This window comes from Tetrahymena thermophila, assembly GCF_000189635.1.
Source record: "Tetrahymena thermophila SB210 genomic scaffold scf_8254815, whole genome shotgun sequence".
Classification (NCBI taxonomy): domain Eukaryota; phylum Ciliophora; class Oligohymenophorea; order Hymenostomatida; family Tetrahymenidae; genus Tetrahymena; species Tetrahymena thermophila.
Window position 1 is genome coordinate 200,598 of NW_002476571.1, and position 24,441 is coordinate 225,038.

Genomic DNA, 24,441 nt, shown 5'->3' on the forward strand with positions numbered 1-24,441 from the left:
TAATCACTCTAAAAAATACATTTTCGAGTCTATAACCATTTTTATAAAAGGTTATAAAAACTTACTTTTTACTTTCATATTGATTTATTAAAGTTATAAATAATAACAATTAATTAATTAAATCAATCAAAATTATTGATTATAAGTATTTACATTATTTTTAAAGGGATGATGCTTCAACCAAAATTTATTAGCTCACCGCTAATTTTACTATTTATATTGATGTAATTTAAAAAATATTGTAATATAAATTAGTTATTTCTCCTCTCTAATATCATATTTTATATATCTTACATAATAGTGAAAAGCTTTTAGTTAAAACAAACAATAAATACTTTATCAAAGAACATTCTAAGCGAGTAAATTATTATGAAAGAAAACATAAATATATTCTTATATTATGAAGGATATATAGTATATACTTGATAAAGATATTATTAATTAATAAGAAGAAAAATAAATTAGCTATTTCTCCACTTGTTTCCTTTGAGAAAATATTGGATACTCTATTGGCATATTTAATTTATCTAACAAATAGCATGAGAAATTTTAATTAAAATAACAAACATTTTACATAAAATTAGTCTAAGTGCGTAAATTGTGGTAAAATAAAAATAAATACAAACTTACATCTATTATGAAGGATAGTGTGTACTTGATAAAGTATATTAAATAATTAATATTTTTAATTAATAAGAAGGAAAATGCTGCATCAACTATAATTAGATAAAAATAGGATTTAATTAAGTGCACAATAAGAAAATAAAAAAAATTAAATGATGATATAACCACAAAATAATGTGATGTAATTAATATCAATCAATACGCATAATTTAATCAAAAATTGCAAATTTTAACAAATTTTCTCCTTCTGTTAGTTACTTAAATTTTCATTAACAAATACCTCTTAAAGTTTTTAAATATTATTATAAATATACAGAACGAACAGACTTTTTAAATTTTTGAGGATATATAGTTTTTGATATCCTTAATTGTAATTATGAGTTAATCAAAATAAATAAAAAGAAAAGTAATTATATGAAAATAACTATTTATTTTATTAAGCAAATGAAATATAATATCATCTATTTTAAACAAAGCAGTAGCTAGATAGATAGAAAGTATAGATCATTTATTCAAAAAACAAATAAAAATGGTCATTTATAAAAATAAATACGCATTATTAATTAAAAACCTAGGCATCTAATAGATTTATTTAGCTTATAAAATTCTCCCTCTCGATTATGTTAGTGTAAACTTAATTCTTAGAGCTAAGAATCTTACTACAATATATTTACTAAAAAAAGAATTCCAAAAAATAAATATTGAATGCTAGAAATTTAAGTGTAAGTTTACATATTAATTTTTAAATCATATTTATTTTAAAATTCTTAGCAAATTGATTAAAATAGTTTAAAAAATCAGTTTTCACTATTTCCTTTAATACTATTATTAAGTTTGCTATTATTAAATACTATGTGTTTCTTTATTATTGCTTTAAAATTTATTATAAATAGTATAATAAAAGCAATTAACAACAAACCTAACTGCTGATATTACTTTAGCTTTGATATTTTTAGGAAAAATCTTTTTTTAAAATAAAATTTAAAGATATGAAAAAAAATAAATTATTTTTTGATAAAGTGTTTATAATTTTTTTAGCTTATATTAAATATAATTAATAGTAAAATTAAAAAATAAAACTTTTTATTAAAGAAATAAAACAAAGAAAGAAAGAAACAAACGTACTTACAATACAAAATTAATTAAAATATATTTGAAAATTTAGACTAATTTTTTTATGAATTAATTAAATATTTTGATAAGCTTAATAATATAAAAAATATTTTTATTTTAAATCATATTGCATTCTTTGCTCCAGTAAAAATTCTTGAAGTGTTTAGATTTGTGAATTCTTTAGTATTTGCTAACTTTTAAATTTAGTAAAAATGCTTTAAAATATTTTAAAGCTCAATTTACTCAGTTTTCGAAAACCCAACCATTCTTTTAGCAAATATTATTTAATTGATTTTCTTCCAATTTTTTTAGCATTTTTGATATTTAATAAAAGTAGAATTCAACTTTAGCTTGCTAATTATGAATAGGCAAATTCTTGAGCTTTCCTATAGTTTTTAGATGATATGCATGTATTAGTTTTTCAAATTGGAATTACTTTTTAATATTTGATATAAAATGTTGGAAATAAGAACAATTTTAACGCTAAAAATGATGTAGTAAAAAGCAAAATTATCACCAAGATCTAGATTAACTAAGCAGAATAATATTAAAGTCCTATTTTATATATTAAACTCTATCTAATTTAGTTTCTTCTATAGATATGGCTAACCTAAATTAAATTAAAATAAATTTTAGAAATATTTTAATCGAGATATATATATTAAATTAGTAAAAATCAAATAAAAAAATTTAAAAAATTTTCTACACAAGTGAAGGAGGAAGCTGTATAATATCGAAATAATTACTGATAAAACTGGTTGAATTTGATTTATTTGATATGAAAATGATACTATTATTCCTAATAACATCTTGTATATTAATTTTATCAAATCCCAAAAATAAAATTTTAATTTATATCCTTCTGTAAAATATCCATAGACTAATTTATTTTAATAATCATTAAGCAAGTATTATTTTTTGTAAAGTTTCAAAAACAGAAAACCTATAGGAACTAACAAAACTAATGAGTACATAGCAGAAAGCACATAGTCAAAGAATTTAAATTGAAATTCATCACAATAATAAGATAAATAATCAGTCACAAAGGATTGGCTATCAAATTTTTAGCATTTAATCTAATTTTTATTTATAAATAAAATAAATATTTTTTAATTATAATTTTATTACTTGTCTGAATATTTTATTTAGGATAGCAAATTAAGAACTGTAAATGAAAATCCACACTCCTAGCACAATTTCTTAGCACCATAATTTATATTAAAAGCAAAATTTTTTAAAGAAGCAAACCAAGATGAAACTTATTAAAACAAAGAACCAATAAGAAAAGTAAAAGAATATATTAAAAGTTAAGAAATTAGCTTAAGTTATTTTCATCAATAAGCAGTCTAATATTCGAATTTAAAAGACAAATAAATTTCCTATATCTATAAGAATAGATGATAAAACGTTAGGAATTGTTTAATCATAGTAAAAAACTATTCCCAGTACAAAGGACTAAGATATAAAAAGCTTTACAGTATTTGCAAAGTTTTGCCTAATGTAAAACATTTATTCCTTAAAAATAGTTGAGCACGTTTTATGTAATAAATTTTTTTAGACTTATTTGTGATAGCTATGAGTTATAGAGAGAATAAAAAGCACTAATATTAAAGTAAAGCAAATAGGATATAAAATATCAAGTATTTATATTTCTGAACACCTAAATTGTAAAAATTAAAATAGTTTAAACATACTTTTGGTGTTTATAGTTAAAATTTACTTTTGACATTTACGATTTAAGCTCATATAATAAGAAGTTCCCCAGTATTTACCAGTTATATCACAATCCTCGCAAAGAGCACCAATATATCCTATAAAATAAATATTTTTAACAACATGAGTTTCTTCTCATAAATAATTATAAAACAAACTACCTTTTTTGCAATAATAGTTTAAGTCATTTACTATCAACCTTTAACTCATTATTTCTTTTTCATTTTCATTTAAATTATAATCACCTATACAGTTTTTACATTTGTAAAGAACAGATGATTACTGATTAACTCTCCAATAGCTTGATGTTAAAAAAATCTTATTACCAGAACACTTTACTTCTGTATTCGGACATTAAAAGCATACATCTGAATTCTTGAAACTGTATGAATCTATGCACGAGAGACAATAATTAAATTTATCATGTATTTATTTTTTTACTTAGCCTACTGGACAAGTCTTAGCAAATGAAATTTTCAGAATTAATGAATAATCTGTATCATAGCTAAGAATATAATTTGAAATATTATACCTTGGAATTTATATTTGATTGCTTGTTATTTATAAAATTAGCTCTTATCCCATATTACCATATATTTAAAGTTGTTTTGTTAAATTGAACTCTCCATTTTACTAATAAATTTTATTTGTATTAATAAATCCTTATCCTCTTAATATCTTTATATCAAGGGTAGAGTCATCAGGAATTACATTAATTTCCTCTAAGTACTAAGAATAGAACTTCAAAACGATATCTTCCTATTTTGTAAAATCAGATATAATTAATAAAAACAAAAATATTGAAGAGAAATTATTTTAAATTTAAAAAAATAACTAAAAAGATTGTTACCTTAATATAACCTCCATAATGGTTTTGAACAGTTAGTTAGCTATGAGAGTTTTGATATATTTATTTTATATTCGAATCTATATAGACATTAAGTGAAGTTGGTGAAGCTTAAATATTCTATCCATACTTATATGCTTTATTATGAATATAAGTGTTATTAGAATATTGATTAACACTTTATCCTGTTGATGAGGCTATCGCTCCTCCAAACTAAGATTAGTTTTCTATAAAATAGTTATCTTAAATTTGCAATTAATTTTTCATAATGCTATCATTTTAAATATATATAGCACCTCCAAATTATTAAGCGTTGTTATTTTAAAATATACTTTTGCTTATATGAAAGGGAGAATTCTTTATATATATTGAACCGCCACTTATTAAAGCTTTATTATTTTTAAAAAGACAGTCCTGAACTAGTTTAATTCCTTATTGAAATGACTTATAACTCTTATCCTGTTAAAAGTATAATCCTGCTCCTAACTAAGCCAGATTATTTTCAAATTGTGAATTCTAAACTATCACGTCCTAAGAAAATATTTGAATTATCCCATAAGAACATGAATTGCATATATTATTACTTACATTTAAAAAAGTCAATGAGCATATTTAGCTATTATAAAAAGCTAGGTTTTATATTTAGTTATTTTAAAATTAATAAATATTAGTATTGTTTATATTTATATTATTAGTAATTGTGTTACTACTAACGCTAATAATGGTTGCTTGTGTGACATTAATTAAATTATTTAAGAACACACTTTATGAATATGTGTTATTATACTCAGAATACTAATAAGCATTGATTACAAAAATCACTTTCTAAAAGATAAAATTATTGATTATTCTTTAATTTATTTAAGAAATACTTTAACTATTTATTTAAAATTTCGAGTTTTCAATTGATATTTCATAAGAATTTTAAAATAAAAACAAGGAGCTAAGAGAATTCGAAACTTAATTTTGATTTGAATTTGAAATGATAGAAGATAAATTTTGATAATGCTAAGCCATAACTTCTATTTGGCTCTAACAAATAACTTTTTTCATAATAACTGCAGTTTTGGCAATTGTTGAGCTCTCTACATTAAGATTACTTCCTTAGAGTGAATAATTATTACTAAATAATACCTCTTAAATTATTATCACACTTCTAGGAGTTATGGTCGAAATTATTTATATAGCTCCACCTTTAAAAGAAGCAAAGTTAGATTCAAATATTGACTAATATATAAAAACACTTAGACTAAAAGATTATTGTCCATTAATATATATTGCTCCACCTTATGTTTCTAAATCATCAAAGCTGTATGCAATATTATTGCTAAAAGTTGTGTTTTAGATATATAATTTTGCAAAGTTTTATGATATCCAATATAATGATCCACCATTCAATGAAAAACCATTCTTAAAACTTGAATTATTTATAGTCAAGTACTCACTTTTAATTATCATGAAGCCTCCATTTTTTTAACTTTTGAAATTTTGATAGCTTTAAAAGCTAAAATTTACCTAATTATCAAACGAACAATCATGAAATTCTATTTGCTTAACCTATCCTTAAATCCAATTAAAAGGGCTGTCATAACTTAAATTAGTGAAATTAGACTTGTTAAAAATAGCTCTAATAGTTGGTGCTTTAAAGTAAAATCCTAAAGAAATTTATCCAAGAGGTTTCTTAAATATTTAAATGTTTAAAATTAATAATATTATTTAGAATTAATAAATTTACCTAGTTTGTTCGAATAACAGAGCTGTAATCAGAGAAATTCATATTAGAAATTAAAATATTTAAATCTTCTTTAGAAAAAATCGAGACAGGAGAAGTATTTTAATCATTTTATGAATATTAAAGTGTTACTTAATTGCTAATTATGTTGCTTATAATTATTCCTTAAGGGATTTAGTTATTATTAAAAATTGGATTATTATTTAAACAAACTTCACTTGTTTCAATATAAATGATGTTTTTAGATAGGCTTATGTTCTGTTATTCAATTGTATCGATGTTTATATTATTTAAAATCTAATTAAGTTAGCATATTTAAGGAGCCATTAGTTCATTTTAAGTTTATATTTAAACTATTTTTGTAATAAAAACATTTACAGCACTTTTAGCTTTCAAGAATAAAAACGATTAATTATCTTGCATAAACACATCTGATATTTATATTGTGTTTGTATTTTCAAGTTAAACGAATATTTAAGTCTAATCAGTTGAAAATAAATTTCTTAAAAGCTTCATACCATTTATTTAAGTGTTACTATTTATAGATGTTTTATAATGGAAGAAAGCATAATCAATAGAAATAAATTAGTTATCTGAAATAGAAACTTCTTCAAAAACTGAGTACTTTAGATGGCTGTCCTAATTTAATAAACTATCTTGTTATTAAAAAAGACTATAGTTAATTATTTTATTTTTTATTATATTCAGCCCATTTAACTTGAATGTATTCGATATGAAAAGTGGAAAAACTTAATTTTAAGTTTATTAAAGAGTATTTTAAATAAATGTAACGTTTTTAATATCCAAAGTATTCAAATAATTTGAATTTATTATTTGAGACCCAGACAATATTTATGTTTGCTAAATAGTCATGTTAGCTAATAAGATATTTATTTGCTATGAAGAAATTTGATTTGGCTACACATCAAATAGTATTGATTTGTTGTTAATTATTGAAAGCTAAATTATTAAATTCTGAATATTTAATTAAATTTAGTTTGTATTTAACTAAATTACAGATGAAAAATCTAAGTAAACCTTTAATTAATTAATTATTAAAGAAAATAAATATTAATTTATTTTATAAAAACATAAAAAAATAATATTTCAATAATAAACATTAAAGACACCAAATCATTTTAATAAAGTAAGAAATTTTTATAGTTGTATTTAAGTCAGTTTTCAAAAAATCAAATAAATATTTTTGTTATTAAAAATCAACTTAAATATCAACTTGTTAAATTTATGGGATAAACAATATATTTATTTTAATTTTTCAAAACTGTCTTACTACTCTTAAAACTTCTTACTTTATTAGAGTTATTTGAAAAATTAAAATAAATATTTTTCTTACGAATAATCAAATTAATATTGGAATTTTATTTTTTTGGGATAAACAAAATATTTATTTTATTTAATTTGAGTATTGAAAAAATAATATTACGTCTATGAAAGTTACTGAAGTCAAGGTTACATTTTAGAAAGATTCTTAGTTTTAGTTATTCTTTGTTTATATAAGCTGTTTGTTGTTTGAGATATATATACTTTAAAACTAGACTTGTTATAAGACTAAATTTGCTTTTTCTAAAGTTGAAAGCTGGAGTGTCAAATATTATTCAAGTGTGAGAGAATCTTTCAATGGCAGTAGCTAAGAAAATTAACAATTAGATAATGTAAATAGATTTAAGTTAACATCATCTATAACTAAACCTATTTAGCTATTACTTAATTATTATTCAAATTAAATGTTATTTATTTAAACTTAATTAAACCCTGATATGTGGAAAATGTTATTTTATTAAAATTTCATCATCTAATTTGGAGTAGATGTTATAGTATTTATTTTGAGCACTGCTGTTTGAATAGATCTTATTTAAATTTTTAGCTTAGTGGAAAAAGTTTAAGGTCTTTTTTCTATACATTTGTCTCCTATGAATATTAATTGTACTTCTAATAACTTCACTTAAAGTTCATTGTAAAAAATTATTGCCTGATCATAATCTATTTCGTTGAGAATAATTTTATCTATGTCTATTTCGCTTAATCTATTAAAATTAATTGGATTTTAAAAGGATCCATCACCTTTTCTGCTATTTATTTCTAAGCACTGAATATAAATAGTTTATTATTTCTTAAAAAAACATCCCTACTCTTCTTTTTAGCATAGGTAACATTTTTTTCTTTCCTTATCAAAAGTTATTTTATAATCTGATAGGACTTTGCTAGAAGGTAGTGAGCTTTTGCAAGAAAAGCATTAGGCATCATACAGATACAAAGGATTGAGACTTAAATCCTCATCATTAATACAGGTTTCACACCTTTTTATAATTAATTCAGAATGAACAATTAAAAAAAATAGAAAAATTACATTAATGGGCAGAGTTAGCAATCGTTCCCAGCTTTATTAAGAGAAACCATATTTTTTATATTAAAATTCTAGAATTTATAGTAGTACAGTGTTCCAATAAAATATTGTTAATTTTTTATTAAAGAAGTTAATAAATCATAGTTGCACTGAATACACTAGGGTTAATTATTGATTAAAGCACACTAAAGACAGTATTTTCCACAGTTTAGCCTCACGCATAATTTTAACTACTAATCAAATTAGTAACCTTATTAACATTTAGTACAAAATAACTTGTAATTTGTAGAACTTGAGTTGTAGTTTAATCTCTCTTATATATTTAAAGAAGGTCTCTTGTAAATAAGAAAAGAAGTGTAGTTAAAATTTCTTGTTCCTATTTATTAAACAAGCATGTTTAAATTTGAAAAATTTATTTATTATTTTTTGTTAAAATTATTTATTTACTTTATATGAACAAAAAAATATTATTTTCAAATCCAATAATCCAAAATTTTATAAGGAATATTTTTGATTTTGATTTTTAAATTGATAATATTGAGAATTAATTGTTTGTTCAATAAAACAAATTTTTGTATCAAAAATTGAGGAGAATTTTAATTTCTTTCAATTATAAATGAATATTTTTTGAATATAATAAATAAAAATACCTTCGTAACATTCAGAACATCCTTCAGGACATTTCAAACAACCATTTATGGATGGGACAGTGTATTGATTACTGCATTAGGTGCATTAATACATGATATTATTTGAAAGACTATCTAAATATGAATAACACTCATTACATCCAAATATCTTATTGTTTGAAGTAAAATTTATAAAAATATAAAATAAAATTTTTTTACATTAATTTAGCAAGTTGCATCTTAGCATTTTGTTTGTTCATTAGAATTATCTAAAACAGAACCTTTACTGCAAAATTAGCAAACAGCATTATAAGAAGAATCAGTTGAGCATTTGGCACATTTTGATTATAAACTATAAGAAACACACCCTAACTTGCAGGAAGTGTAATCTATTGAAGCTATATAATTCTTACTGCATTATTTGCAAATCTAAATACTTTTGTTAAACATTGGAATCTTCGTGTAAGTCCATAGCTACTCAGTCAAATCATATTTTTATGATCCATACACTACTATTTGACTACTGTAGTCACAATTTTACATGTTTTTTAAACATGACTTACCTTCATATTATTAAAAAATGTTTTTTATTAAAAAAATAATAAATATTTATCTACCATCATATGATAAAAAGTATCTGTTCATACATTGAGTACATTTTTAAATAAACTTTAATTAAATTAAATCATTGTAGGCTATCTTTCTTAAATTATATTTATTATAATTCAGAACTGATTCTTCATTTTCTTATTTTTAATATAATTTAGTTAAAATTAGAAATTTTAAATAAATTTACCGTATTAACAATTAATGCAACTAGTACCACACTATAAACATGATTATAAATCGTAAGAAACCATATATTTAACTTAACATTCTAAGCAAATCAATATAAAATTATAGTCTGAAGATTTGCTTTTTTCAAATTATATCTCAGTGATAAGTTATGCAAATCCTGTTATAAACGTTGCATATTAGCAATTTTAACAGTTATTAGGACACTTTTAGCATACTCCGTCGCTTAAAACATATCCAATATTGCATTAAGTACAGAAAATTTAATTTGGAGAATTCTAAATACACGAATAGCAATTATTTCCACCTAAAAAATTTAAATTATCTAAAGAAATTAAAAAAAAATAATATTACATAAATTTGGCTAATAAAATTCTAGTTAATACTCTCCAGAAATTAGTTTAATTTAAAAATTAGAAGCTGGTAAGAGATTTACTACTATTTAAATATTCTAATCATATTATATTTTATAATTCTGGCAAGTTTTATAGCTGCTCTGAGTTTAATTCCTAAATTTACAATAATAGATTTTATTATTATCTTTTTGTTTTTAAAATGTTTTTTACCATAACCTATATTCCGCAGAGCAATCCAAACAAGAATATGTAGGAATATTTTAGTAAAATGATTATAATTATGTGTATTAATATATATCCGAATTGCATTTTATACAGCTTTATTAATTGGGAGATACTTGATATAGGAAATAACCTTAAATGCATTATGTACAAAACTGTTGTGAAGAGCATGAAAAACACCTATTTTTAAATGAATTATCTTAAGTTTAGTATTAAATAATTAATATTAAAAATACCCATGAGGGCATTTTTTGGTGTTGTCATTTAAGCAAAATTAATTGTCGAAGCAGTCTTGTTTTACATAAATTAGCTGCATATTAAAATAAACTTGTTAAAGATTAGGCCAAGTTACTGATATTTCCTCTAAGCTATAGCATTTATCATCTCCAGCATTAACATAATATTTTGGACATAACAAACATTCACTGTTCTTTTTTACAATTTGCTAACACATTCCAGAAGAATTCAAACACAAATAATTTCCATCACTATCAAGAGTATCAACACTTTTTTATACACATTTATTATTTTAATTCTTTATCTGAGTAAAGCAAGAATTTCCTACTAACGATTCCAATAATTTTGGACCATTTATACAATTTCCATTATTGTGTATGTTACAGTATCCATCTGGACAAAAAACACATTTTTAGCTATCCAAAGTTGCACAAAAACCTATTTTCAATAATTAATAAAATAGCAATTTTAATTATTTTGAACAGTTTTTTAAAAATTAAAATTTTCATTCTGATTTGGCACTCATTTATTTTAATAATTTAATATTTATTGAATATTTAAAAAAAAAAAAAAAATTTACCAAATTAATCTATGCAAAATGTAACAGTAGGTTAAAATATATTAACACATTTATTTTATTAGCTAGGTGAAATGCATTGATCTATATCGCATGTTTTGCAAGAACCATTAAAAGCACAATTTCCATGAATATCTACACACATATTCTATGATAAATCTATTGCTTAACACATTTGAGTAACAGAGTTTAAACAATATTTTTCTATAGAACACTGCACCTAAAAAAATAAATTTTTTTATTTTATTTTCTATATTTGAAAAAGTAAATAATTTACGGCAATAGGTTGATTTGATTATATACATCTTTGAGTGTCTTTTTCTATTCCTATAAAATAAGTAATCTCCATGTTTGTAATTCATTTATTAAATATCAAAATATTACCTATTCTATTTGGATTACTGAAATCCAGCTTATTGCATGATTAGAAACCATCTGAATCTACTTCAATACAATACCTAATTATATATTAAATTGTTAATTATTGCTCATAGATAACAATTTTATATTTTATGCTTTTTTTCTTTATTTTTCTTGCGGACTTAGTTCTCTCTTGAATAAAAAACCAAGATTGAATTAATTTAAAAAATATTTGGAGATAAAGATGCATTTAATATTTATAAAATTATATTTAATACCCATCTTTGAAACAGTTAGAAGCTCCATATTATCCTATGTCTGATTACAGGAGGCATAAATGAGTCTTGATTTCTTTTCCTGGATAACTATCAGATAAAGGAATGCACATTCCTTATAAAATGCAAAAATCTTATTAGCATTTACTCGCGATAGACTTGTTTTTAGGTATACATTTCTAAGCAGATAAATCTCTTCCTATCGTATTTAATTAAGAAGGATCATTCATTATTTAGCACCGATTATTATTTTAAGTATTTATGCAGTATAATCCATCCATGCAACCTATACTATTTGCTAAATATATAAATTTTTAAATAATTTATATGTTGTTTGTAGTAATAACCAATACGCATATTTAGATCTTAGCAGTTCTGGTTAGAGTTTTTAGCTCTATAAACCAAATTAGGAAAATAAGGATCAAAGTCTTAAAGTTCTTAACATTTTTGTTGTTATCCAATACTAAATTTTGTATTTTGATTCATTAATTATGAAAGTTTCTATTTTAAAATTGTAGATGAAAAATTAATTATTACCCAATTTAGAGGATACAATAGCTTAATGCAAAGCAAGAAACAATTTCTAAAATTAAAACAATTTAAGTTAGATTAAGAAAAGATATAATTTTTTATTTACAATTTGAAGTTATTTGATTTTCAGATATACAGAGCTAATAAATATCTACTCCCACGATAAAATTCCCTTTTGCTATAGTTCCTTAAATAACACAATAATCTTAATTAGAGGGGATATCATAATATAAACAAGTGCCTAACACACAAGTCTCGATATGGTCTCCCTAGCCATTAGGATCTAAGTAAGGTAAACAGAACATTGTATTTTATTACCTCGCATATTTATTTAAAGCCTTTGAAAACACTAAGGCGGTACAAGTATAACCATTTTAGTTGTCTAAGCAAACCTATCCTTACATACATCTTTAAATAAATATTATTTTACAATAAAAATTATAAAATAACAATAAATGAATTAAATGAATTACCTAACTGCATTGATCTAATCTAGTTGTACACAATATCCATTTGCATCAACTCCTACTCTGTTTTAACTTAGATCAAAAGGAAAGCAACCCTCTAAAGAATTTGGATTTGAACTTTGCTTCTTGATGCAATGGTTAAATGAGCATTTCAATATCCCTTATAATAAAAAGTGTAAACTTTATATTTAATTTAATTTAAATTAAATGTACTTGAATAGTATTTGCCACTTGAAGCACATGTACCGTCCTATACTTTACCCTAAATGTAATTTAATAGATTAATTTAAAATTAAAATTTGAAATATGTATTTACTTAGCTGTTAGGTAAAGAGTCATTTAAATGATTGCATGCTTGTGCAGCAGTATCAAAGCATACATCAATATCATCAAAACTACACTCTATACTAATTGGTTGCCTTTCCTACAGACATTGTTATTAAGCATTCTTTCCAATCAGGATAGAATCATATTTTTAGCAGCATCTATCTTAGTTTACACAATACCTTTTAAATTAAATATTGTTCAAACATAAAACAGCTTATCATATTATATAATATATTAATTACCCTTTTTAACATTCAATAACAATTCCTTATGGTATTTAATTTAATTTCAAGCATTAGTATTTATTTGAATCTACACCTATATTATCAGTGTAATCTAATTATATAATGTATCCATTAGAATCTTAGCAGTAATTGCTTCTCAAATTGATAACATCTATAAAAACAAAATTAATTTTTAAAAATATATTTAATTAATTAATTAATTAAAAAGATAAAATAATTTACTAGCTATATATCCTAAACTAAAGGTAACTTAATTTAAAACTGCACAACCATTGTTTTCAGAAACAAATCCTAGATACTAACTACTTGATGGATATATCACACAAAATTATGTTGGTGAAGTCACTTTGCATACCCTTTAAGGATCATAGAAACAAGTTTCCAAAGTAGTGTTTGGCTCTTAATAGTTTTGTAGGCATTAATTATTTGGTTGAGCTCTTCCTATAAATTAATAATTAGAAAGAATTTAACATGTACCATTCTATTAACAACCAGCTCCCTATCCACCAAAATTTAATGTTTAATAACACTCTTTAGAAGATGTATCAAAACAAAACTATCCAGAAGAATCTTTGCAACTTTAAGTTAAATAAATTAAAAAATCTTAATAAAAATAAATTAATTTTTTTTAGTGGATGGAGTTTAAGATGAAATAAATTTGACAGATTATTTATAAATAAAAAATGTTTACTATTGAGATTTCTGTGAAATGTTATTGCAATCAAAGTTCATAAAGAGACTAGAAGATCCATAAAAAGGAGCACATAATTAATTTGATAGTTGTCCATATTGTGTGATACATAAACTTTGTGAGCAAAAACTTAAATCTATCATTTTATTATATTGTAATAACACAGCAAAATCTAATAATTTACCTTAATAAATGGTATTAAGTTTAGCACATTGTCCTCCTTATCTTTACCCCTTAAAAAATAATAGATTACTAAGTAAGTTTTTAGAAATTAAATAACGAACTTACAACTGATTAACTATTAGAGTATGTTACTTGTAAGCATGTATTTTAACTTGATAAGCAAGCTGGATAGCTATAATAGCAAGCAACCGCAGTTCCAACATTCAAAGTTGCACAAGAATTATTATCTAATTTAGCTAAACTATTGTTAGAAGATCCTAAATTGATACAGTTATATTGACTATAATCAAAGCATTAAGAACTATTATTTAAATAATAAATAAAAATGTTTTTTTTCTTAATTTATTTCATTTAAAAAAATATAAATATAAATTTTATTTTTAGGTAAATTTAGAATGAAAATTATTTTATAAATTTAAGAGAATGTTACGGGTTGGTACATTACCAAGGATAAGAGCCATAGCCAAACAATTTTCTTGATTCTTTCTTACCTTAGATGCAGTCACCATTTTGTTGAACTTCCTTTTTAAAAGATTTTATGAAATTAAAAAATTATTTGAATAATTTTACTTTAGAATTAATAATTTTAATGCAATTAGCGCGATTAGTTTAAATTTATCTACAAAATTATGGTTTGCATTAAATATAAATTTCAAAGAGTTCTGAGTCATCAAAAATACATTGATTTAGTTAAGTTTTACCCTAAATTTAAATTACAGTTCTAGTAATTAATTCAAATTTTGTTAAAACTTACAATAACTAAATGAGAATCATAAGCAATACATGCATATTAATTATTTTTATTCATATGCTCACAGAATTAGTAATTACAAATTACTTTTTAATCATAATATTCATTTTCTTTTACGCATAATCCATGTATTGTTCTTCCCTATTTTTAATTAACAAAAGCAAAAAGTTAAAATTTTCTAATTAAATATTTTTTAGTAAATAATATTTACAGACACCATTTGTAACAATTAGGCTTTCTTGGTTGATTTCTCTAAGCAATAACCTCTACATTTGTTTATTTGTTTTCATTTATAAATAAAACAATTTAAATAAATTAATTTACTGATTTAAAAACATTTCATCATAATTTTTATCTTAATCCAAGCATAAATAGAAACTCTTTAGTGACATATCAGCTTTTCCGATCACTACTTAGGCATTATAGTTCTAGCAATAGCCTTTTTTCATCAAGGACATTTCTATGATTTAAAAAAATATAATTTATTTTTGAAGTAATTTAATACATTATTATTTACCTTTTGGTATGCCATGTTTAGACACATTTTCATTAATTCTTATGCATTGGTTATTCTCTTAAACTATTGCTACGTAATTTATATCTTCGCTTATTTTTACACATTAATTTTTTTCTTTTGTTATGCAAATGTCAGAATTTTTATCAAAACAGTATTCGATTTCATCAATTATGTTTGAGTTTGTTACGCAAGAGCTATTTTTTTTATTTTTTCCAATATACTTTTATCCATCTATTTCTTAGCATTTACTTGCTATTTAATCAAAGCATTAAGTTTTCTTCTCACACAAACAATTAAAAATCATAATAAATGAACTAAGCCAAATTAAAAGTTAATAGGCTTTCATTGATAAATCCTCTTTTATAAATAAACCTTTTATGTTAATTAGTCAGCAATTATTTATGTCTTTAATCAAATAATAAAAATATTATAAATTTGATTTACCATTTAATTGATTAGACGATTTTTAATTAATTTGAGTGCTTTGATAAAATAGCTGATTCCTATAAACTGTATTTGATCAATTAAATTTCCTAATAAATTTAATATTTTTCTTTTATAAATTATTCTGTTTTAAAAAATATTTGCTTAAAAATAATTTCTTATTATAAAGACTGTATTAAAATATTCTAAAATTTTTAATATTGATTTATGTGATAAAAATTTTTAGCAAACCAAGAACAATAGTTTTAAATAGAGATAAATATATTTCAAAAAACATAATAAGTGAGTAATTCATTGTAATAATTACAGTAGAAGAAAATCCACTTTAATATTATAAAAGATTTGATTAAATTTGTTATTTTCAATTGTCTATTTTTAATTAATTAAATACCAAAAACCCTTTGTAAGCTAAAAATTATCTTTTATAAAATATAATTGCTTTACTTAGAAGCTTATCAAATAGTTGTTAATATGCTTAGAATTTTATTACTTATATTTAAAATATTAAATGTTAAAAACTGATAAGCTGATTTGATAAACTATTTGCATCAAATAATTAAAATGTATTTTCAATAAATTTTAACGGATTATTTTTATTTAATCTTTTATATTTATATGAAAGTGAAAATTAACTTTTCTATTTGATTAAATTAAGAATATTTAATGTTTAGAATGTAGGTAGTATATAGTTACATATAATGCACTTTGGTAGAAATAATATTTAAATAAATATAATCAAATTCAACCTTAAAAGAAAAGATTCACAAAAATATTTTTTTAAAACTAAAAATTTAATGAGCTAAAAATCCTCTTTTGATTTGGATTATATTAAAGCAGTAATTAGAATTCAAAACTCAAACCAGTATTATTGAGATAAAAAACAATAGGAATGAAGAAATAATAAAAAAATAAATAATGTAATTAGTAATTAAAGGGAGATCAACTCCAGTGATATTTGCTTATCAATTAGATATATAGTACTAATAAAAATTAAGTAATACCTCGTCAGAGAGAAAATAGTAATATAATTATAATAAATTTATTAAGTAATGTTTTTTTCTCAAGAATATAAAGCAATAATCTGATGTAATATTTGATATGTAAATTCAGATTCATAAAATTGTAAAATCGGACATAATCCTCTAATCAATTAGTTACATTACTTTCTTGCACTAGCAAATACAATTAAGGCGTCAAATTATTATAAAGCATAAGCTAATTAAAAAATACTACATTTTATGGACTAAACCTCCATTTGTGATTAAATAGTTGATACAGCTATTAAGCTTTATTCATACAATATTAATACGCTAAATATAAATAACCTTATACCTTAGCAATATAAACTATTCATTTAATCAAAACTTTTCTTAAATATAAATTATTTTGTCAATAAAAAATGCTAATCATAAATCGAGTAGTTAGATAATATGCCTAATTAAGATAAACAAAAATTGATAAACCAAACAATCAGATTTATTGACCTATAATAAATAAAATATCTAATAAAGTTTAATGATAACATTATTAAATCATGTAATTTATTTGAAAATCAATTAATGTTGTTTAAAAAAATATTTAGATAATTTGCTTAAAATATCTGCATAATTTAAATTTTGAATAACATATAAATTAATGTTTAGGATACTTTTATAGGAATTAATTCATATTTATTTATTTATTCATTCTGAATTGCTTTTAGAAGTATAATTTGGTCTAAATTAATTAAGATGGCTTTAAAAATAATTTAATTAAATATTCATTTCAAAGTGAATAAATAACTTTTATTTAAATTTTTGTTCGTCTAAATTAAAAAAATGAAATTAGAAGCATGAATTTTTTCAAAAAAAAATTAATAATATTCATAGTGGAATTAATCCTTCCTTACTTACTTACCTTGGATTTTTTTAATTTTGTATATTTAATATGAAATTTGATTTATCTAGATTTTATATGTCAAATTTAATTAAAAACTCTGCTCAATAATCTAAGTGAGGGTATAGATTGAAAAATATTAGGGTGTTTATTAATTTTATATAAGTTTTTGAAATATTTAGCATTATTAAAGCTAAAGTAATTTATTCTAATATAAGTTTCTAACAAATAAATGTAGAAACGAAAGTTTGATTATTCAATGAGATATTTCTATATATTTGATAGCAGTATAAACAACATAAAATATTTAATTTTTATCTATTTTTAATATTTTAAAATAATTCATACTATTTATTTATTTATAAATTTATTCATATTTTTTTTTATGACAATACTGCTAAGTTAGATTAGGAGTGAGAGTTTACATAAATTTAATTAACATGATCTAATGAATCGTTTATAGCAAAATTGATAGGCGAATTAGGATCATTTACATAGTTTTGATGATTTGCTATGTTCTAAGAATCTTAGAAAATTTAATTTTATGAATTTTGTTATCTACTTTGCATGTCTGGATTTTATTATGTAGAATTTGATTGTTTTTATTATCTGCCTTATGTATCTGTAGTCATATTTTGAAGTTATTATTGGTTTTTTTAAGAAAGGGATGAACTTTTTTCTTAATTTATTTATTATTATTCTTGTTATTATTAATAATTGAGCATTCTTTATTATATAAATTCCTTTTAAGCTAATTATTGTAAATTCTGATTATCGTATTCCATTTGATTTTTTGCTTAGTTATAAAGCTGTTGTTAATTGTTGACTATATATACTCCGTTCTAATTATTTTACAGAGGAACTTAGTAATACCCATTTAATACTTAGTTTCCATCTTCTCTTTAAACTGATCTTTAGATGAATGAAAATTAGCCTTTTTAATCACTATTATCTGCTATTTTAAAAGTTCCAGATGTAGGAATTCTATAATCTTAATTTTGATATGTCTACTGAAAAGGATTATTTAGTTTTTAAGTAGACATCATTGTTGAATAAGTAGCAAATTTGTAAGAAGGGAGAATAAATTTTTCATCTAAAAATTCATCCTTAGAAATTAATCCATTACCATCTCTATCTATTCTATTCATCAAGTAGTGGAAATTATCCATTGTAAAGGTATATCCGCATCTCTAAAAGAGTTTATGAATTCTATTTTAATTATGACAAACAATAGGTAAATTAAAAGCTAAAATATTTTAAGTAATAAGCAAAAATAAAATGGCACTATTAATAATTAACTAGTAATATTTTGATGAATTATACTTTTTAAATAGATTTATATTTAAAATTCTAATTGCTATATATTTTATGTAAATAATAAGTTAAATACATGTCAAAACTGTGACCTCTTTCACTTATGTTTTAAAAGGCTGAGAGAATATTAGTCCCATATTTATTTGTAAAGTACATTTTTTAAGCTTCTAATTCTCTGAAAAACTTTAATTCTAAATTGAGCAATTTCACTGAAATATCTTCTATAAAAAAGGGAATATTTGCTTAATTTATTTCATACTAGGGCAAAACCATAGTTCCTTGTGCATATGAATAATACTAATCTTAAAGCCTTTGTATTAATTCTTTGTTTGTCCTTGGTGTGAACAACTTTAAAAAACTAAAAAAAAAACAAATTAATTTTGAAAAAGCTCATTTGAAAATAAAATATTTACTCATCAAAAATAAGGAAATTGGATTAGTCTGAACTATAGTTGAATACCAAAAAATCGCATTCTTTTTCAATAACTGGTTAATGATTGATCCTATTTATATATTACTCTATGTAAGAGATCAAATTATTCTACTTTTAAAAACATACGCAAAAAAGGATCTTAAATCATTCTTAGTTATGTGGTTTTTCATGCGTGATATCTTAAAGAAGAGGAAAACTATATTGAAACGGGCTGATTCTGATAAGCTTATTCTGATCTTTTCTAGCTTTGATATTATAATTTAAAATATAGTTGATGATGAAAATAACATCTCAAATTAAAAACAAATTAGGTCTATAAAAATAAATGCTAATTACTTTTTCTTCATAGAAATAGATCATTTATATAATTTTGCATAAATCTTTCTCATATTCTTTTTGCTATCTAAACTATTGTTACATTTGCTAAAAAAACCCTTTGCTTAATCTTAAAATATCTAAGAAAATTAGTTGTCAATTAATTTATTGCTTATCTATTTATTTGCTTATAAAATTTAAACAATACTGAAAATTTAGAATGATAATTGATTTATTTACTTAGATATTTTGTTAGCAATAAGTTTTATTTTAAGATTAATTACAATAAATACTGGATCATAAAAGACATAAAGAGAGACTAGCTAACTATTTTATATATTTACTTATTTATTTATTTTGTTAAAATACATTTTGAAAATTAGAGTTTATATTTTATTCACCTAAAAAATATTTATACGATAGATAACCTACATATTTGAATTTTAATTTAAATAAATATTTATAATTATAATAAAGTGATACACTTTATTTCTATAATATTTATCATGAATTAACTTGTTAATTTTCAAATTTTAATTTGAATGAAAAATAAATGCTTATTTATTTTATATTTTTGAATTAAGATGAAATTTAAATATTCTATTTTACTATTTAAAATCACATTTTATTTACTAATTTACAAATATACAAATTGCAATAAACAAAATTTATCATTATTTTAAATTTTCACTCAAAATTAAATAAAAATTGTATATTAAGTTAATTAGCTAATTTTTGAAAGCTTGAATTCCTTTTTCTATAATTTTTATTTAACTATTAAACCTTCTTTTTAATTAGTAAAAAATATTTCTTTTTCAATACTGTAAAGATTCATATTAAGGCCACCTCAATTTCAGTTTAAACATCTCACTTACTGGCTTTCAAAATAATTAAAAAATTTTTTTTTGCAACTTAAGATTTGTACTTAATTTAAGAACTGACGGTATTTAAATTTAAAAAAATGATTAAAAAAATATTTTATAATATAAATTAAAATAAAATTATTTAATTAATTAATCTACTTTATAGCAAATCCAGGAATTAAACAAATTCTTACTTTTCTATATCCATAAAAATTTAATACCTGAGTAAGTGCTATGAATTTATTTATTTTTTTTTTGTGATCTCTAATTTAAATTAATGTTTGTTTCTTCACAAATTAATAAAAATCACACACACAATGACTAATTACATTAAAAAGAAAACTAAAATATAATTATTACTTTGTTTTTTCTATTTGAGTAATTTAAATTGAAAAAAATAATAATTATTTGATTTGAGTAGGAAAGTCTACAATTTTGCATTATGTTCTATTTGAATTATTTTCTGTATATCATAGAATTAATTTTTGAGTACTGTAACAAAGTAGTTTCAAAGTATTGCTTTAATTGCCTCTCAACTATAAAATAATATTTACTATGTATGATTAGATTTTTAGTAGATTTAGCTCAAACAATTAATAATCTTATATTTTCACTCTTTTTACATTGAAATTCATAATCATAAAAATTAAATAATAATATAAAAAGCATTTTTACTTTTAATTAAAATTGCCTTTTTACAAAAGCATTTCTTAATAAGGAAAATTTGGGTATTGGGATTTATTTATTAAATTGCATTTAAAAAATTTTGAATTTCTCTTTTTAAAAGAAGTAACTTTGTTTTCTTTTGATCAAGATGAAATAGACAATTTACACACTATTATGAAAATAAAAAAGAATAAGTATTAGGTATCAAATAGTCCTGGCTTACATTTTCAATCAACTTTTTTTCCCCCTTTATTAATTCAGTACATACTGCCAAGTAAGGTTCTAATAAAATTAAAAAAATATTTTTTAAGAAAATCAGTCTTAATGGTTTTAACATTGTTTGTAAATAAAAGCACATAATCAAGAGGCTGAAGATATTCTAAAAAAAATTAGTTGCTTCAAAGTTATTGAAATATATATTACATAATTAAAAAGAATGCTCAATTTACATAGAACAATATTAGGTTTAAATGTGAAGTTTATAAAATTACATTGTGGTTATATATTCCATAAAAATTGCATTAATCATTGGTAAAAAAAATTCTTGCCCTATAGATAGAATAAAATATTTGATATAATTCTAATCCAGCTTGCTTATAATTGAATTAAATCAATTTTATTATTTAACTTTATACAAATAAGCTGATATGTTTTAAAATCTAGTCTTTTATAACTCTAGATTATTAATAATGTAAAATGGATGTAAATTAATGAATGTTTATTTTTTTGTGCTTATTTCTCAAAATTTTCCCAATTCTAAAATAACAAGACATTATTTTTTTGTTTTCGAAAATAAAATTCGTTTATGCAAAAAAGATCTCAATTTTTTAAATAAATAAACAAATAAATAAAAATTATTCATAATAAAATAAGTGAAATTGAAGCATTATGCAAATTATATCAAAAAAAAATGAAATTTGAATAAAAATAAAGAAAAGCGTTAAATTTAGTAATATTTTTATAAATTTATTTTTTATTGATCAAAAAATTTAAATAAATACTATAATGATACTCAATCACTATTAAAAAATGATTTAATTCATCAAAATTTTATAATTAATAGTTTATTACATCTTCAAAATTATATTATTCTATTTTCATCATTGGTATCATTGGTGAGCTATTTAAATTTAGTTAGTAAATAGTTCTATGATTATGAGAAGCTTAATAAATCAATCATTCGTAATTGATAAATATAAATCAAAAATAATAATTATTTGATTTAAGTAAACAATAATAATTTTAATAATAATAATATTAATAATAATAAATAACAATAATGCATATAATTATAAAAATTAGTATTTTTATTTGCATTTTGAACTACTTGAAGCTTGGATTTTGTTAGTTAGAGAATTCATCTTTCACAAATTAGTTTCATAGTATAGCTTTAAGTCCATTTGAACAAGAAGATAATCTTTACTATGCTCAGATTTTTAATATATTTAGCTCAAGCAATTAATTCTCATTTATCTATTCACTCTTTTAACCAAATGATGTTTTTTATGAGCTTATCATAGACTCCTAGTATACATATTTTGCTTATCTATTAGTAAAGGATTATAATGATACAGTTTCACTCTTTTAGTTTAAAAGCTTCATGTAGTACTATTACTTAAATCATACAAGCTCCAATTTTAAAGAGATTTAACTTGTATTTAAAAGAATAAAAGATAGTAAATATTTAAATATAACAGACGACGTTCAAGAAGAATCGTTTTAGCTAAAATAGATAAAAATAGACCATTAAAATTATTGCCCTTTTTAGTGCTTCAATAATGGTTCATGCAGAAACAACAATATCTGCTAATGCAAGAATGAATACCAAGATGAATTTTTTTGTTATTTTCAATTTAAGAATAAATCTATAAAAATGAATGAGATTCTCTTAATTCCTGACTAACAAAAAAACAATTTAGAGGAAGATTTTTAGAATTTAAAATAATTTCTTCATCCTAAAAAAGATACCATATATAAGCTGCTACTATAAATCTCTTAAAAAAAAGATAAAAATGAATTAGAGAACACCAATTTATAGCAGTCGTCATTTTTCATTCAATTTCAATATTAGAAAAAATAAAATAATAATAATAATAAAAGTATTATAGTCTTTAATGAAAAATAAATTAAACAAACATTTCTTACTGAGGAAGATATGGGTAATGGGATTTATTAGTCAAATTATAAAGTAAATATTTGGAATGTCATGTTGAAATTATAAGAATAACTCATAGTAGTAGCTATTTTTTCTTTTGATCAAGATATAATCAATTTAAAAGTAGCTCTGAAAATTTAATAAGATGAAGTTTTAGACACCAAATAATCATGGCATGAGATTTTATTCTTCATTTTTGGTCTTTTGCTTATTATTTATAAATTTATTAAATACTGCAAAAAAAAATTTTAATAAAATTTAAACATTAATTTACAATAAAACTAGTCTATGTAGTCAAGAAATCTTTAATAAATAAAAACATTATAAGATGAGGCTCTAGATACTCTAATATATAATTAGTTGTAAAGCTGCAAAGCTATTGAAATGGTAGAGACATAACAAAATTAATAAGAGTGCTCAATTTGCCTAGAGCAATACTAGGCATAAGATGAAGTTTGTAAATTATAGTGCCGCCATATTTTCCATAAAAACTGCATCAATCTCTGGTTTAAATAGAAAAATTATTGCCCATTAGACAGAATAAAATTATTGCATCATAATTCTATAAATGCTAGTAGTTGAATTATTCACTTTTATAAAATAAATTTATGTAAATAAGCTTTAAATCTATTTTAATCATACGTAAACTATTTTTGAGCTGCTATCAAAAAGTATTTATACTTTCTCAAAATTTTAGCTAATATATAATAAAATAAATTATATTAGTTGAAAATGAAGAATATAATCAAAATAATAATTATGACTCAAAATTATTGATGAATCAATGACAATAAATTAAGATGATAGTGATTATTTGGA

General features: G+C 21.7%; 3 protein-coding genes across 3 annotated transcripts; 1 reads left to right on the plus strand and 2 right to left on the minus strand. All coding sequences in view use genetic code 6, as the record gives it.

The window, feature by feature from the left end:
- Positions 1-1,859: 1,859 nt before the first annotated feature.
- Positions 1,860-15,903, minus strand: TTHERM_00198150 (transmembrane protein, putative; the record flags this gene model as incomplete). The annotated part of the gene is made up of 37 exons (XM_001006996.3): positions 1,860-2,347; positions 2,444-2,813; positions 2,866-3,397; positions 3,458-3,548; positions 3,612-4,209; positions 4,301-5,977; positions 6,033-6,668; positions 7,474-8,347; positions 8,398-8,770; positions 9,045-9,192; positions 9,243-9,586; positions 9,641-9,769; positions 9,820-10,125; positions 10,173-10,327; positions 10,385-10,576; positions 10,633-11,071; positions 11,214-11,430; positions 11,488-11,537; positions 11,595-11,668; positions 11,849-12,143; positions 12,199-12,308; positions 12,383-12,428; positions 12,483-12,784; positions 12,850-13,003; positions 13,057-13,105; positions 13,160-13,349; positions 13,413-13,566; positions 13,638-13,993; positions 14,107-14,242; positions 14,291-14,339; positions 14,395-14,590; positions 14,720-14,811; positions 14,860-14,991; positions 15,044-15,181; positions 15,252-15,306; positions 15,365-15,500; positions 15,558-15,903. 37 exons carry the CDS (start codon positions 15,901-15,903, stop codon positions 1,860-1,862), a joined length of 10,629 nt encoding a protein of 3,542 aa, XP_001006996.3.
- Positions 15,904-18,247: 2,344 nt separating this feature from the next.
- Positions 18,248-20,043, minus strand: TTHERM_00198160 (hypothetical protein; the record flags this gene model as incomplete). Its single annotated transcript, XM_001006997.2, has 5 exons — positions 18,248-19,085; positions 19,267-19,548; positions 19,604-19,693; positions 19,750-19,868; positions 19,960-20,043. The coding sequence occupies 5 exons, from the start codon at positions 20,041-20,043 to the stop codon at positions 18,248-18,250; spliced, it is 1,413 nt and encodes a 470-aa protein (XP_001006997.2).
- Positions 20,044-23,767: 3,724 nt separating this feature from the next.
- On the plus strand, positions 23,768-24,204 carry TTHERM_00198170 (zinc finger, C3HC4 type (RING finger) protein; the record flags this gene model as incomplete). The annotated part of the gene is made up of 2 exons (XM_001006998.2): positions 23,768-23,821; positions 23,908-24,204. The coding sequence occupies 2 exons, from the start codon at positions 23,768-23,770 to the stop codon at positions 24,202-24,204; spliced, it is 351 nt and encodes a 116-aa protein (XP_001006998.2).
- Between the last annotated feature and the right edge of the window lie 237 nt (positions 24,205-24,441).